The 12794-nt window shown below is 46.7% G+C and overlaps 4 protein-coding genes across 5 annotated transcripts; 2 read left to right on the forward strand and 2 right to left on the reverse strand.

Moving 5' to 3' along the window:
* Positions 1 to 48: 48 nt before the first annotated feature.
* On the forward strand, positions 49 to 3265 carry E1B28_008486 (uncharacterized protein). Its single transcript, XM_043153297.1, has 9 exons — positions 49 to 127; positions 177 to 971; positions 1022 to 1719; positions 1772 to 2129; positions 2183 to 2415; positions 2480 to 2559; positions 2624 to 2704; positions 2780 to 2960; positions 3011 to 3265. Exons 1-9 carry the CDS (start codon positions 105 to 107, stop codon positions 3100 to 3102), a joined length of 2541 nt encoding a protein of 846 aa, XP_043008581.1. The 5' UTR covers positions 49 to 104; the 3' UTR covers positions 3103 to 3265.
* A 373-nt stretch (positions 3266 to 3638) lies between these two features.
* E1B28_008487 (uncharacterized protein) lies at positions 3639 to 6476 on the forward strand. 2 transcript variants are annotated; one of them, XM_043153298.1, is made up of 15 exons: positions 3639 to 3919; positions 3974 to 4202; positions 4251 to 4375; positions 4434 to 4632; positions 4684 to 4776; positions 4829 to 4905; positions 4966 to 5196; positions 5263 to 5296; positions 5351 to 5495; positions 5552 to 5649; positions 5703 to 5757; positions 5824 to 5865; positions 5931 to 5973; positions 6039 to 6113; positions 6173 to 6476. In XM_043153298.1, exons 1-15 carry the CDS (start codon positions 3901 to 3903, stop codon positions 6307 to 6309), a joined length of 1602 nt encoding a protein of 533 aa, XP_043008582.1. In that variant the 5' UTR covers positions 3639 to 3900; the 3' UTR covers positions 6310 to 6476. The 2 variants fall into 2 exon arrangements, with proteins under 2 accessions (XP_043008582.1, XP_043008583.1); XM_043153299.1 differs by having other exon boundaries at positions 3974 to 4375.
* E1B28_008488 (uncharacterized protein) lies at positions 6385 to 9371 on the reverse strand (the record flags this gene model as incomplete). The annotated part of the gene is made up of 23 exons (XM_043153300.1): positions 6385 to 6405; positions 6463 to 6526; positions 6585 to 6660; positions 6719 to 6761; positions 6824 to 6858; positions 6920 to 7062; positions 7136 to 7242; positions 7329 to 7418; positions 7488 to 7520; positions 7580 to 7760; positions 7825 to 7982; positions 8041 to 8091; positions 8160 to 8178; positions 8243 to 8270; positions 8328 to 8388; positions 8441 to 8488; positions 8543 to 8546; positions 8606 to 8624; positions 8680 to 8699; positions 8765 to 8837; positions 8902 to 8980; positions 9045 to 9156; positions 9217 to 9371. 23 exons carry the CDS (start codon positions 9369 to 9371, stop codon positions 6385 to 6387), a joined length of 1620 nt encoding a protein of 539 aa, XP_043008584.1.
* Positions 9372 to 9754: 383 nt separating this feature from the next.
* On the reverse strand, positions 9755 to 12150 carry E1B28_008489 (uncharacterized protein; the record flags this gene model as incomplete). Its single annotated transcript, XM_043153301.1, has 12 exons — positions 9755 to 10101; positions 10158 to 10284; positions 10344 to 10427; positions 10480 to 10649; positions 10696 to 10711; positions 10763 to 10800; positions 10853 to 11164; positions 11219 to 11374; positions 11435 to 11530; positions 11583 to 11652; positions 11704 to 11917; positions 11975 to 12150. The coding sequence occupies 12 exons, from the start codon at positions 12148 to 12150 to the stop codon at positions 9755 to 9757; spliced, it is 1806 nt and encodes a 601-aa protein (XP_043008585.1).
* Positions 12151 to 12794: the final 644 nt, after the last annotated feature.

The following is a 12794-nucleotide window of genomic DNA, read 5'->3' on the forward strand; positions in this document are numbered from 1 at the left end:
TGCAAAAAGCAAGTTGTGACCAGCGCTTGCTTGACGTTTAACGCCTGCTCTACCTATATCGCCGTCAACATCGAGCGCCATCCTTAAGACAACGAGTAGCGTTCATGTCGCTGATAAGTGACACGGAGTGTGTGAACGAATTGCTTCTCTTCCTAACTTTACTAATGTCCGTTCAGTTTCCTTATCCATAGCCTTCGTCTGAGCTATCTGCGAGATGTCGAAGATATTTATGGTCCTAGAATAATATCTCTCGATCCCGCCACATACAGCTCGAATCCATATATACATTCCTCCGGTCTTTCAGACTCTGAGAGATGGCCAGAAATCGACATCCCAGCGAGCCCCAATGTCAGTGAAGACGAAGGGGAGCGTTCCACAGGTTTTCCCGGTGCTCGTCTCAAACACACTCAGACCATCATGGGCGGACGGTCAGGTGCTTTTGGCCTCAGAGTCCATGGGAAGCCTCAATCTACTTCAAAAAGAATGTCCATATCCGATACTCCCAGACAAAGGGATGTCACAGTCCAAAACTTTGTTGCAGGCGGTGCACTCAACGATGGCCACGACTTGGAAATCCTAAAACCCAACAAGGACGTCAACGGTCTCTTGAAACTCCCCGAGGATTCCTCAGAACAACCCGGGTCCTCTAATGTCGTCGTTGATGTTAAAGTTGTAGAACCAACCATCCAAGAAGAAGCTCCTGTTCAGAGGGTCGTTCAGTTCATTCCCAAATATAAGAATGAGAAGGAGATGGAGGAGAAGAGAAGACAGAGAATGGCTGCAAGAAGGAGAGGTCCCAATGGTGTATTAGGAGGTCCAACTGCTGCTTTGGCTGCCCCACAACAACCTCAACGACAACCATCTTTGAATTTTGATACCTCGTCCGACGACGATATGGTCCACGTCGATGCAGGTTCATCTACTGACTCTGACTTTGGTGATATGGAGGATGTTGACGGCGACTTTGACCCGTGAGTCTTCGTCGTTTCGTTATTCGTTCCTCAACTAAGTAAGTCCCCAGAGAATTTACGGCTCGAGGAATTACGTCGGTCAGCGTTTCAGATGCATCCCTCCCTTCTATCGCAACGTCTTCCGTTGCAGGCTTCACTGGCAACGCTCGCCCTCGCCTCAGTCCCGTCAATGAAGGCAGCGGCGCTGGAGGTCGACAACAACACCAACACCCTTCTAATGCACCACAAACTCAACGCTCAACATCCGATGCCAGTACCACAGCCACAAAGTCTCGTAGACCTTCTGCACCTCGAGCCGGATCTTCCAACGCCTCTGGTTCCAACCCACAAGCATCCGCAAGTGAAGCCTCCCTATTCTCACGCAAACACATACCTCCCCTCCGCCCTCAAAAATCCTCCCTCACCGCAATGCTCGCAACATCATCCACCTCAAGCAACAACCCCTTCACCGAAATATACAGTGCTATATCCGGTCGTGGAGAATCCCAATCTACTAACGTTCTTGTATATTTCCCACACTCATCTTCCCATTCCAAACCTATGGAATTAAACGTTCGAAAAGACGCAACGGTAGAAGAAAGTATTGGATTTGCGCTGTGGACATATTGGGAAGAAGGGTGGTTACCTCGCCTGGATGAAGGTTTGAGTGAAGAAAAGGACCCTGAAAAGTGGGCGATTAGAATGAGTGCCGTTGGGTGGATACTGAGGATTACGGAGGAAGATGGAGAGGTCGATGATGATTTTCCTCGTACGTCACACTTCCCTTATACTCACACAATTCATATTCATCGTTCCCGTAGCCCCCGACAGAACGGGCAGAATCTCCAGATTCAATGCAGATGCATACGCTGTCATCGAAGCTAACGCCGCTCAGATCGCTCAAAATCAGATATTGGAGAGTAAAATCCAAAGACCAACCAGGCCTCCCAATCCAAAACAAAAATCCGGTGGTGCAGCGGACAAGTCGACGTCCACGTTGAATTTACCTTTGGCTCCCATTGTGGGTAGTGCGAGTGCAAGTTTATTGGGGACGTCTACGTTAGGTTCGGTTCCTCTGTCGACTTCGTTAGGTCCTTCAACGCAAGGACCACAGATATTCCTTCGAATCCGGATTGCGGATCAAGCAGATACAGTCCATGTCAGTACTACCATACCTGTGTACGTCGCCATTTTGCTCCCATTTTACTCAACATACTCACCACAAAACATAGCTCTGCCGGAATGTATATGCAAGAAGTCCTCGAAGCCGTCTGTCGAAAACGTGGAATGGCCAATAAATATTCCGATTACGCTCTCCTGATCGCGGATATGAAAATCTTCATTCCCTTGGATCGGACTGTAGCAAGTTTGCAGGGGAAAAGAGAGTTGGTGCTCGTCAAGCGAAGTGCGTTGCCTCAGTTGGGAGTTGATGTGCTTAGGGCTGGGAGGACTACGGACCCGAATGGTGCGTTGTTCGGTTTCCTAAGGTTGTTGTGTTCTCGACAACTGATTCCCCCTCGTTCCGGTAGCATCCATATTCAAACGAATGTCAGACGCTGCACCTGAAGTTAAACTTTCTGCTGCTATGGACTATACGGCTGCGTACAAGGTTCGTCGCCTCTCGCTTTACTCACCATTACTCTTTCCAATGCTAAAATACCCTCCCTATGAAGAAATACACCGTGTTCAGGAAACTCCCCATGCTTGTCACTCGGCAGGAGAAGACTTTGGCTATCGATGGGGGTTATGTACATGCAAGTACCCGTGTTCGTGCTTTTCCCTTCGGATAATTTACGAACCCCCCTCCCCCCTCGCTATCTACAACCCAGATAATGCCCCCCAGAACTGCCAAAGCCGTTTTCGACAGCGGTCGAACGTCATCCTACCATATCAAAAGCATATCCGAATGCCAACAATCCACAAAGTCCCCACATATGTTTAAGCTCGTGTTAAATCGAGCGAGTGGGGAGAAGAGGTATTATTTTGAAGCTGAGAATGCAAAGTTTGCTGGTAAGCAAAACTTTCTACTTTTCGTTGCTTGATTACATGGCGTCCTACAGGTGAGATCGTACAAACTGTTAAATCTCTCAAAGCTATGATTGAGAGATCAAGTACCGTGAGTAAGGCGAGGAGGAGTAGACAGGCTGTGTGATGTTAGTTGCTTTGGATTTTGGAACTTGTATGTATGTATGATTAGGCTTACTAGGTTTTCTTTCCGATCTTCATTCAGTCACATATGATCACCGCAGGTTGGGCCAGTCCGAACAATGTCCCACGGGCCACGGCATGACTGCATGACGGTAACTATAAATCTAATTATGGCGAATGATTATCATGTAGGGTCCAATATCAATGGATGACTTCCCGTAAGGATGTGCAAATAATCTCCTTTCAAATAAAAGTTTTGATGTAAATTGGAAATTGGGAAATTGTCGAATTATTTGCAGATGCCTCCCGCAATGCTGGAAATTTGCATGAAGTGCTCGGATTTATCACACGTGTGGTAGCTCGCCAAGGGCGTAAGCGCGGACAAACTTCCATATCTGGGCTGGAAATCATGTGGACTCACCTCGCTTAACGAAATATTGCAGCAAAAACAGTTTAGAAAGGGGTCGCTAGGCCTTTCTAAATTCAAGAATTTAGAACATGCCCTGATGTTCAGATTCTGGTATTTGTTGCCAGGTATCACTCGCTTAACATATCTCCGATGATTTTCAGCGTTATTTGCAACGATATTTACAAATAATCCTTACGGGAAGTCATCCAATGCTAGTACACGGCTCGTTACCCAACGGCGAAAAGCTCTCCATCGCGACCCGACTCCAGGAAAAGTGTTACCAAAACGTTTCTAAAGTAATGGCATCACTGCTGGCATCACTGACCGCACGACACAGATATAACTAGCGTACAAGCACCCTTACAGTTTGCATCTTCCACCCATCGGCTCAGTATGTCGCTTTCACGCAATAGTAAGTCCCTCGCATTATCCACCCGATGGTCTGTCTGATCATCTGTTCATATAGTCAACCCAGAAGAGATTATCCAAAAATCCAGAGATCATCCCAAATCTCAACATTACATCGGCCAACAACATGAAAATCGAGCTTCACATCAATCCTGGAGTCGCGATGAGGACGCTCGGGATCTACCAAAATACACCATCCCTCAAGTGGGTATCCCATCCCGATCAGCATACCAGCTTCTTCACGACGAAACTGCGTTGGATGGAAACCCCCTTTTGAACCTTGCGTCGTAAGTCTGTTGGGTGTTTTGAACTGTCCTTAATCACTTTCTTCTTAGCTTCGTTCATACCTGGATGCCGGAGGAAGCAAACAAATTGATCATGGAAAATATCAACAAAAATCAAGTAGATCTCGACGAATACCCAGCAGCGACCAACATTCATAATCGTTGTGTATCTATGAGTGGGTTTAACCTCTATCCTTATTTATTGTTCCTGTTGCACTTATCAATCCATTTTAGTTGCTGACCTTTGGAAAGCTCCCTCCTCCGAGAAAGTCATAGGCACCTCTACATCTGGCTCATCAGAAGCCATCATGTTAGGTGGCCTCGCCATGAAGAAACGTTGGCAAGAATCTCGAAAAGCAGCCGGAAAGGATCATTATCACCCGAACATTGTCTTTGGTTCGAACGCACAATGTGCACTCGAGAAGTTTGCTAGGTAATCCCTCGTGTCTCCAGATTTTCCCGATACGTCGACCTTAATAAACAGATACTTCGACGTCGAGTGTCGCCTTGTCCCAGTAAAAGCTTCTAATAATTATATAATGGATCCGAAGGATGCGATTCAATACATCGACGAAAAGTAAACTTCTTTCGATTTTTCAACTGAGAATCTAAGCTCCGTGTCTTTTCAGCACTATTGGCGTCATCGTTATTCTCGGAAGCACTTACACCGGTCACTTCGAGGATGTTAAAGGGATGAGCGATCTTCGTGGGTGTTTTTCACCTTCAAATAAGCAATTTTCCGACTGATCATTTACCTTCCCCGCAGTCGACCAACTCCAAAAAGACACCGGCCTTGACGTCCCCATTCATGTCGATGGTGCATCGGGAGCTTTCGTAGCGCCATTCGCATATCCATCTCTCAAGTGGGGATTCGATGTCCCTCGTGTCGTGTCCATCAACACTTCCGGACACAAATTCGGACTCGTCTATGCTGGACTCGGATGGATTCTCTGGCGAGATGAGCAATACCTCCACAAGGACCTCATCTTTGAACTGCGTACGTTGCCCACACATCTACATTGAATTTTCGACGTCCTGATTTGTGATCTCCTATCCTCCTTAGACTATCTCGGAAGTGTCGAGTTTTCTTTCACTCTGTGAGGCAACTTTCCTACAAAGTCTCTCGTCCCTTATGATTTTCGTCGTCGTAGGAACTTCTCCAAACCCGCGTCCCCGATCATCGCTCAAATGTACAATTTCCTCAATCTGGGATTCGAGGGATACAAACGTATCGCTGTTAAAGATCTTCGTAACGCTAGGTTATTGTCTAGAGCATTGGAGAACACGTTTTTCAAGGTCAAGAAACACCATCAACCCTGTGGGTGTCATACTCTGATAGGTTAAATCTCCAGGTTTTGAGCAACATTCATAAACCGATTGGTGGGAAAGAACCAGAGGACGTCGACGATCCTGAATCATATGAACCTGGACTTCCTGTCGTCTCTTTCAAGTATGCTGCCACTTTTTCGTTCGAATCGACTTTCTCTAACTCATAATCAACAGGTTGTCAGATGATTTCGTTACTCAGAATCCTGGTGTGAAACAAGTGTGGATTCAGGTTCGTCCGAAGCCGATTTTGTGGTCTTATCAACTGTTTTATTCTGATTGAAAAATTTCATCTCAGAGCCTGTTACGCACAAAGGGCTGGATCGTGCCGAATTACAATGTAAGCTAGCCACACTTCTGATCATGGCTGCAATGGTCTTGAAGGACTTACCTTGATATGCCTAGGGCCCTAAAGGAGAGGAAGATACGGAAATTCTGCGCGTCGTCGGTACGTCAGCTCTCAAAATGACCCTGATAAGGCCCATCATATCTGACACAAATCCTCGATTTCAGTCCGAGAAACTTTAAGCGCAAATCTCATCGAGAAACTCATAGCCGACATTATTCAAACCACCGAATCCCTCATCGGTAAACTTTCTTTTCATTGTAGCCCCGCCGGCCGTGTATCTGACTCTCAAGGGTAACAGGCGACGATGGGAAGATGCTTCAAGCTGTAATTACGGCTCGTCACCAGCCTGATAGAGAGCACGGCAGACCTGACAAGGAGAACTTCGGTGGCGATAACAAAGCATCTCCGCAAGAAGGATTCTCGAGACAATGCTGAAATTTGTGAGATAAAAGTAACGAGAAACGACTTCAACTGTCAAAGTCATCTCAAAATCATATATGATTTCTCTCTCTACTCTATCGAAAAACGTTGCTGTAACATTATCATGTTAGATCGTTAAATCCGAATGAACAACGAAAAGAGACTCACTCGGAGTTTCCTCCCTTTCAACTGTAAAACGGGAACTATCAAAACAAATAGACCGCAAACGATCCTGTAGGAAGACAAATCGTCAAACCTTACGTCAATCTTCGAATGGGCCATTCACATACCCAGCTTCCAAACCGAGCGTTTGCATAGCTCCGTTTTTCTCAGACCAAGGGACCTGGTAATATGCAACACTGAATCCTGTCGAACATAGCGATGAGATCGAACGACAAAACCTGAGCGAGCCTGTTGTACTCACCCCCAAGCACCCTAAACATATTTATCACAGCACTGACTTCTCCCTAGATTGATCGTTTAATTAGCAGCACAGTAATTCTTTTCTTGTGCTTTAGAATCTACTGACCTGTCGTCTAGGGAAACAATCGTTACTGTACGCATCTGCAAAACGTCAATACAGTTGAGTATTCAGCTAGGATATTTTTCGAGAGTCGACACTCACAAACCGCAACTGTACACATCAATGTCGCCATCTGAGCAATCCCCCATCCCACTACTATCACAGCGATATGCAAGTGATGTTCTAACGCCGCTCCGAGAACCAAGAATCCGCATAAGAATAAGGGGATCGCGAGGTAACATGTCCTTTCATATTATTTCAAACGTAAGAAACTATCCGGGCCGCGCCAAAAAAAGAACTTGTGATGGACGAACTTACCACAACCTCGCTTCAGCCTCGAACACACCATTGTTTCTCTTAACACTAGTGTACATCACCCAGTCATTGAGGTATCGTCCGAAAACCTCTCCGATGAAAACTGCAATCTGCGAGAAAGAGAATCGCGATCAATTCTTTTCTCGTTGACGGCTTCGAGGGGAAGGGGAGGAACTCAGGCTTCAGGGTAACATACAACTGGCGTCGCGTAAATCCCAGCAACCGTAAAAGGTTCAAATCCGAATCCGAACGGAGGGGGGCTTTGGAAAAAGATGGTATTGGTGATCTATTGGAACATTATCGTGAGAATTCGGGCATTGCTCATCGGTCGAGGAGGCTTCGGACCGTCACTTACATTGACACCGATACTGAACCCAAATATCATAGCCTTGAATGCGGTCGACTGAGTTTTTGTTCACGTCAAGTGACAAAAAGTGCATCAAATACCTCAAGTACACATATCCCAAAAAAATGCGGCCTCCAGGCGATCGCAAACGGGGCGACAAGAACCTCCCTCCACGTAGGCGCCGTCTTGGATATCTTAACTGCGGTACCACCAACTAGTGCCTTGAGCCGACCTCTTGTTCCTCGTTCTACCACACCGACACCCAATTTGCGATCATACATCCTGCGCGGTGCGAAATAGTTGATTTGTTAGCCTGCAGAGATGGACACCGACTATGAAGACTTACGTCTCTTCCATGAAGAACACGATCAAAAGTAGGACCACCAAACCGTATATACATCCTATTACCCATGCCCAGCGATAATGCGCACGGCCGACGAGGAAACTGAAAACAAACGGAGGAAGGTGAGGGCCAAGAACGGCGGCACAAGTCCATATCCCGATCTTTGAATATTTGTGAGCAATCGCCTTGAAGAAGAAAAAAGCAAAAGCAGGGTCGAACCTTTCTTGCGCGGAGATGGAACGGAAAGATGTCGTTAATCACAAAAAGGCCCTGTTGCGAAGGCGTTGAAACGACCGGTCATTTGTAGACTTTGAAAACACAGGCTCGTGGTTACTCACGGTGATTTGAGGGCACGTTCTAGTAAAATGGGAGTTTCAGTTACAATAGCCCGACATCCAGGACGAGTAATAGATTTCCTTACCCAAAAAATCCAGTCAAGCAACGCATCGCTTCCGGACAAAGTCAGCTCTCGAGCGCGAATTTTTGAATATCCCTCCGGTTTTCACCTGCAAATACTTCCAAAGTCGGAGCAAACGTAGCGCCAACGAGGAATCCAAGAGCCAAGAGCTGATATATTTGTCAGCGTTTCCTGGATCAACTAGAGAAGAGTTCATCCCACTTGAGTCCAAAAAAGAACCGTTAGCCGTCCGTAACGTCGCATTAGCATCTAGAGTCAATAATGACCGTTGAATTCACCGGTAACCAGATCTTGGTCACGCACGATACTTCAAGGTTCCCGGCTGTAAGCTCCCGATCCGCGGGACATGAGAAAATGCAAACTCACTCGAAGAAACCTCCCCAGCCTGCGGAAAGTGGGGTAAGTTTTACCTTATACCTGAGCAACGTCTGGAGCCTTGCCTATCAAGAATATACTCCAGCTGCGAGATGCGAAGCGCCATGTAATCAGAACGAGTCGGATGGGAAGAACAATTCAGCAACGAACTTCGAGGTAAGATTATTAATATGTCCCGTCGTCGTCCCGTATTCTTTCGCAAGTTGGAAAACGGTTGCAATGCCTGGAATTCACCGGTAGCAAGGGTCAGTGTCAACTTACCTTGAAACACAATCGGCGTTACTTACCAATAGCAGAGTCAAAGTCTGGAATAATTGTAGCCAAAGTGATGATAGCAAGATGAAATGCTTTTTTACGGCCGCTCCACTATCGAAAATTGAGCACCGAGATTCTTTTGGTAGGAATAAGCCAAAATCAAACCAGAACTCACATTTTGAGGATCAGCTGGATCATCTCTCGGTTGTGGCCATAGAATTGTCTTCCCATCCGATGTCAATTTCAACCTCGACGTAAAGTCTTCTCCGAACTCGATTCGAGCTTCTCTAAATATCCCAAAAACAAGTTAATTGTTACAGAAGAAGAGAGAGGTTATTATCACCCACTCGGGATCTAATATCACTCTCCCAGATTCTCGTTCATGGAATATAGCCAATTCATCCTCGGAAAATCGTTTCTCCTCGCTACCACCCTTCTCGGAGCTTCTCTCGTCGCCCGCCTTGCTCAGACTGTCAGACCCGTCCTTCGCTGCTGGAAGCATAGCTCAAGAATTGAACGGGGGCTGCGAGAGAGGCAACATCAGCTCTTTATATGTTTCCCCTCCCGCGTCATGTGAACCAGAGGGTGAGATATTTGGCGTTATTCTGAACGATTTCTAATTGGGAGCAGCTGAGAGCGCACGGGGAGGTGGATGGAGATATTGAATCCAAATATTTCCTGATAAAGTCTGTTGACGAACACGGAGGCTGTAAACGATACTCACGCCATGAAGTGATATCTGAAAAATCCGTGCATGACGATGGGACTCGAAAAGGCTCGGGTGTACCTTCAAGTTCAAGTAGATGGTCTGGACAGTTAGGGCAGCCTTGTGCACGTGACGTCAGAGTAAATTTTTGTAACCATCGCACCGAGATTTGAAGTATGCTAAGTACTCCCTGGGAAGTCCTCCGACTTCTGCGCTGTCTCTTTGTCAGTAACTTCCCCTAGTACCTTTTTCTCCGTGTCATCTTTCCGACCTGTCGCCAGCTCCACTCTTCTCAATAGCAAACACATCACTATCTCGAGCCCCGAAATTCCCACCAACGTCCAAAGTCCCCTTCTCCACGCAAGAACGTACGCTTTAACGGCCTCGGTATGAGCAATGCTTCCCTCGGGGAAAAGTCTAATAGTATCCACCACGTCATTCACATTGACCTGTATATTCCTTTCTGTGATATACGCAGCGACAGCGGAAGAGTTAAAAAACGCGCTACGGAAGATGTTGTTGATGACTGGTCGAGAATGGTGGGTAAATACCCGTCTAAGGCGAACGAACAAGGAAACGAACCAGTCCCAAGCGCTGCTACACCCAATGTTCCACCAAGAGAGGGGGCAGAACCAACGAGGGCAGTCACAGTCGAGAGTTCATCTGCTGGGACACCTACTTGGGCAATCACCATCGACAGTTGAGTGCCCTAGAATGAAGTGGGCGTCAATGAACGTCGATGCAAAAGACAACCCACAAGAAACTCACCGATCCAAATCCAGTACCAGCAATTAACGAATAGCCGACTACCTTCCCCAATGAGCTATTTTCATTTAAAGAAGACATTAACCCCTACCGACGGAGTGAATATGAAGCCTCATTGGAAAAGAATGTGGGGATTCACCAAGCCAACGGGGAGCAATAATAATCCTCCTATGTAAACCAACCGGACATGACCGTTGAACAAACGGGCCATTTCGTTGCATGCAGTGCTCGCGATGGCAGCCATGATAAGGAACGGAATAATCAATGCGGACGCAACGATAGTCGATATACCTATAACTTGCAGGAAAACTAAGAGGGTGTGAGCGGGTTTACTTGAGGCACTGGTAGAACGTACTGGGAAGGTAAAACGTCTGTTGGAAACATCAACACACAATGTTGAGAATATAAACATAAAACCTCACGGTCGCAAAGATATGGAAGAAGAGCAACGTCCGCATAACTAGACGTGCGTCAATACCAGCATCCACCCGTAGATCATTCGAATGTCTTACCGACCGAGAGCGGAATATTCCTCCATTCCCACTTTGTGAACAACCGTGTCGGAGCCACAGGCATCTGAGCGTACTTTTCCGCGATCCAGAACAAGAAGAACGAAAGTCCAGCTGCACACATAAGTCCTATGACCATCGGAGAGCCCCAGGAGGCGGTTTGTCCACCAGAGTTCAATGCGATTATGATGAAGCTCAGAGCAGATACAAGCAGGAACATGCCGATGAGATCAACCTTTGTGAGAACGTCTCGAAATGTGCGGATAGGACTGGGAGTTCGCGGCAAACGAAGTGCAAAGATGAGGATTATATTGACTGATGAAGGATGGGAATGAGGTAAAGGCTTGTGATGCAGGTAAGTATACTCACTGACAGGACCGAACGGTGCATTGAGTAGGAACAACCACCGCCAATTACCAGAGTTTGCAAGTGCCCCACCGACGATTGGGCCAAGGGAGTCGGCAAAGATGAAAACAACATTGATCAGGTTCATATACGAGGCACGTTGTCTCTCATGCGTCAGTTCTGCGGCGTGAACATCCATTTAGTCCCTGAGATGTGAGAGGAACCAATAACGACACGTACGAGTAATGACAATGCACGAGAGCGTCAACAGTCCTGCACCTCCCAAACCAGCAATTAAACGTCCCGCAATGATCTGCCCAAGGCCATTGGCAGTGCCTACACATTGTCGATGATTGGATAAATACGTGCGAATACAACCTATCCATACCTGAGATGATATTCCCAAGGACGAAAACCCACAACTCGATAATCAGCAATCTTTTCACGCCAACGGCATCCTACCAGCCTTAGTATCAGCATGCTATTTCGATTAGAGGAACGACGCCTACCGCAATTCTCCCAGCAATCGGTTGGGCAACAGTGGTGGTGAGAAGGTAGGCTGTCGAGATCCATGTAAGAGACTCCTTTATATTCAATGCTTCCCCAATACTAGAAACAGAGGTCGCCACAATGGTTTGCTCTGCAAGAAATTTAGGCCTTGTAATCGTGAACTCGAGAGCGTGTAACACACCGATGGCGAAGAGAAACATGGCAAGTCCCAGACTATAAAAACGCGTTTATTCGAGTATTCGATGGTGAATTCAACTTACAGAGGCGCACCTAAAAAGAATGGCTGCAATCTTCAGTCCGGGAATGTCGTCGAATTTGGGGAATTCTGATGAATCCACAGCTGGTCCTTCCCTCGTGTATTCCCCTTGCTTCGTTTCGTTCACATTTTCCTGGACTCTTGAAACAGTTTCATCGGCAGCGCGCTGGACGACCTCGATGGTAGCCATCCTCGTTCATACAGCTCCCGAGGTGGAGGCTATTGAAGACCTCTCTTTGTTCCGACACTGAACTAGCACCATGTGGATGTTGTAGGGAATACGGAAAAAATGCAACCCCGACTAACGTTACTGTCGGACGTACCTGAGTCTTCTGATTCATCTTGATCCTGCTATCTGCTAGACTAGCAACCAAGAGACTCAAGCTTCAGTACTTCAGTCACCGTGCACAAAGTAACCCTTATATATTCCCTGCAGGAAACCGTACTTCTATCTCTTTGGTGTTTAATTGCAAAAGGATTTTCAAGAACAAGTTAGAATAAGTTAGCGAAGGGGTAAACAGTAAATTAAAACTGTAGGTCTGTGTGGAGCTAAGAACAATTTTTATAGCTGCAAGTTCGATTCGAGTCATTCTCAACTGAAACGAATTCACGTACTGTACTCGACCCGTTCTCAGTCTCCATTTTGTCTGGCTCAACAATTACCAACACAACCATCTATCCACCACGCGAATGTCCTAAGTACTCGGTCACGCAAAGATGATTGGCGACGCGTCCTTGTCGACCATGAATAACTGCTGAACGATCAAAGATTTCTCTTCAACTCGAAGAATCGCCCCAGAAAGAACGAGTCTCAAAACACAAGCGCAAAGATGG

This window comes from Marasmius oreades, chromosome 5, assembly GCF_018924745.1.
Source record: "Marasmius oreades isolate 03SP1 chromosome 5, whole genome shotgun sequence".
NCBI lineage: Eukaryota > Fungi > Basidiomycota > Agaricomycetes > Agaricales > Marasmiaceae > Marasmius > Marasmius oreades.

Coding starts and splice junctions, on each gene's coding strand:
- E1B28_008486 (XM_043153297.1), top strand. CDS start 105: ATGTCGCTGATAAGTGACACGGA. Junction 128..176: donor TCGCTGATAAGTGACACGGA/GTGTGTGAACGA, acceptor ATGTCCGTTCAG/TTTCCTTATCCATAGCCTTC. Junction 2,416..2,479: donor GAGGACTACGGACCCGAATG/GTGCGTTGTTCG, acceptor TCGTTCCGGTAG/CATCCATATTCAAACGAATG.
- E1B28_008487 (XM_043153298.1), top strand. Junction 4,376..4,433: donor TAATCGTTGTGTATCTATGA/GTGGGTTTAACC, acceptor AATCCATTTTAG/TTGCTGACCTTTGGAAAGCT. Junction 5,758..5,823: donor TGAAACAAGTGTGGATTCAG/GTTCGTCCGAAG, acceptor ATTTCATCTCAG/AGCCTGTTACGCACAAAGGG.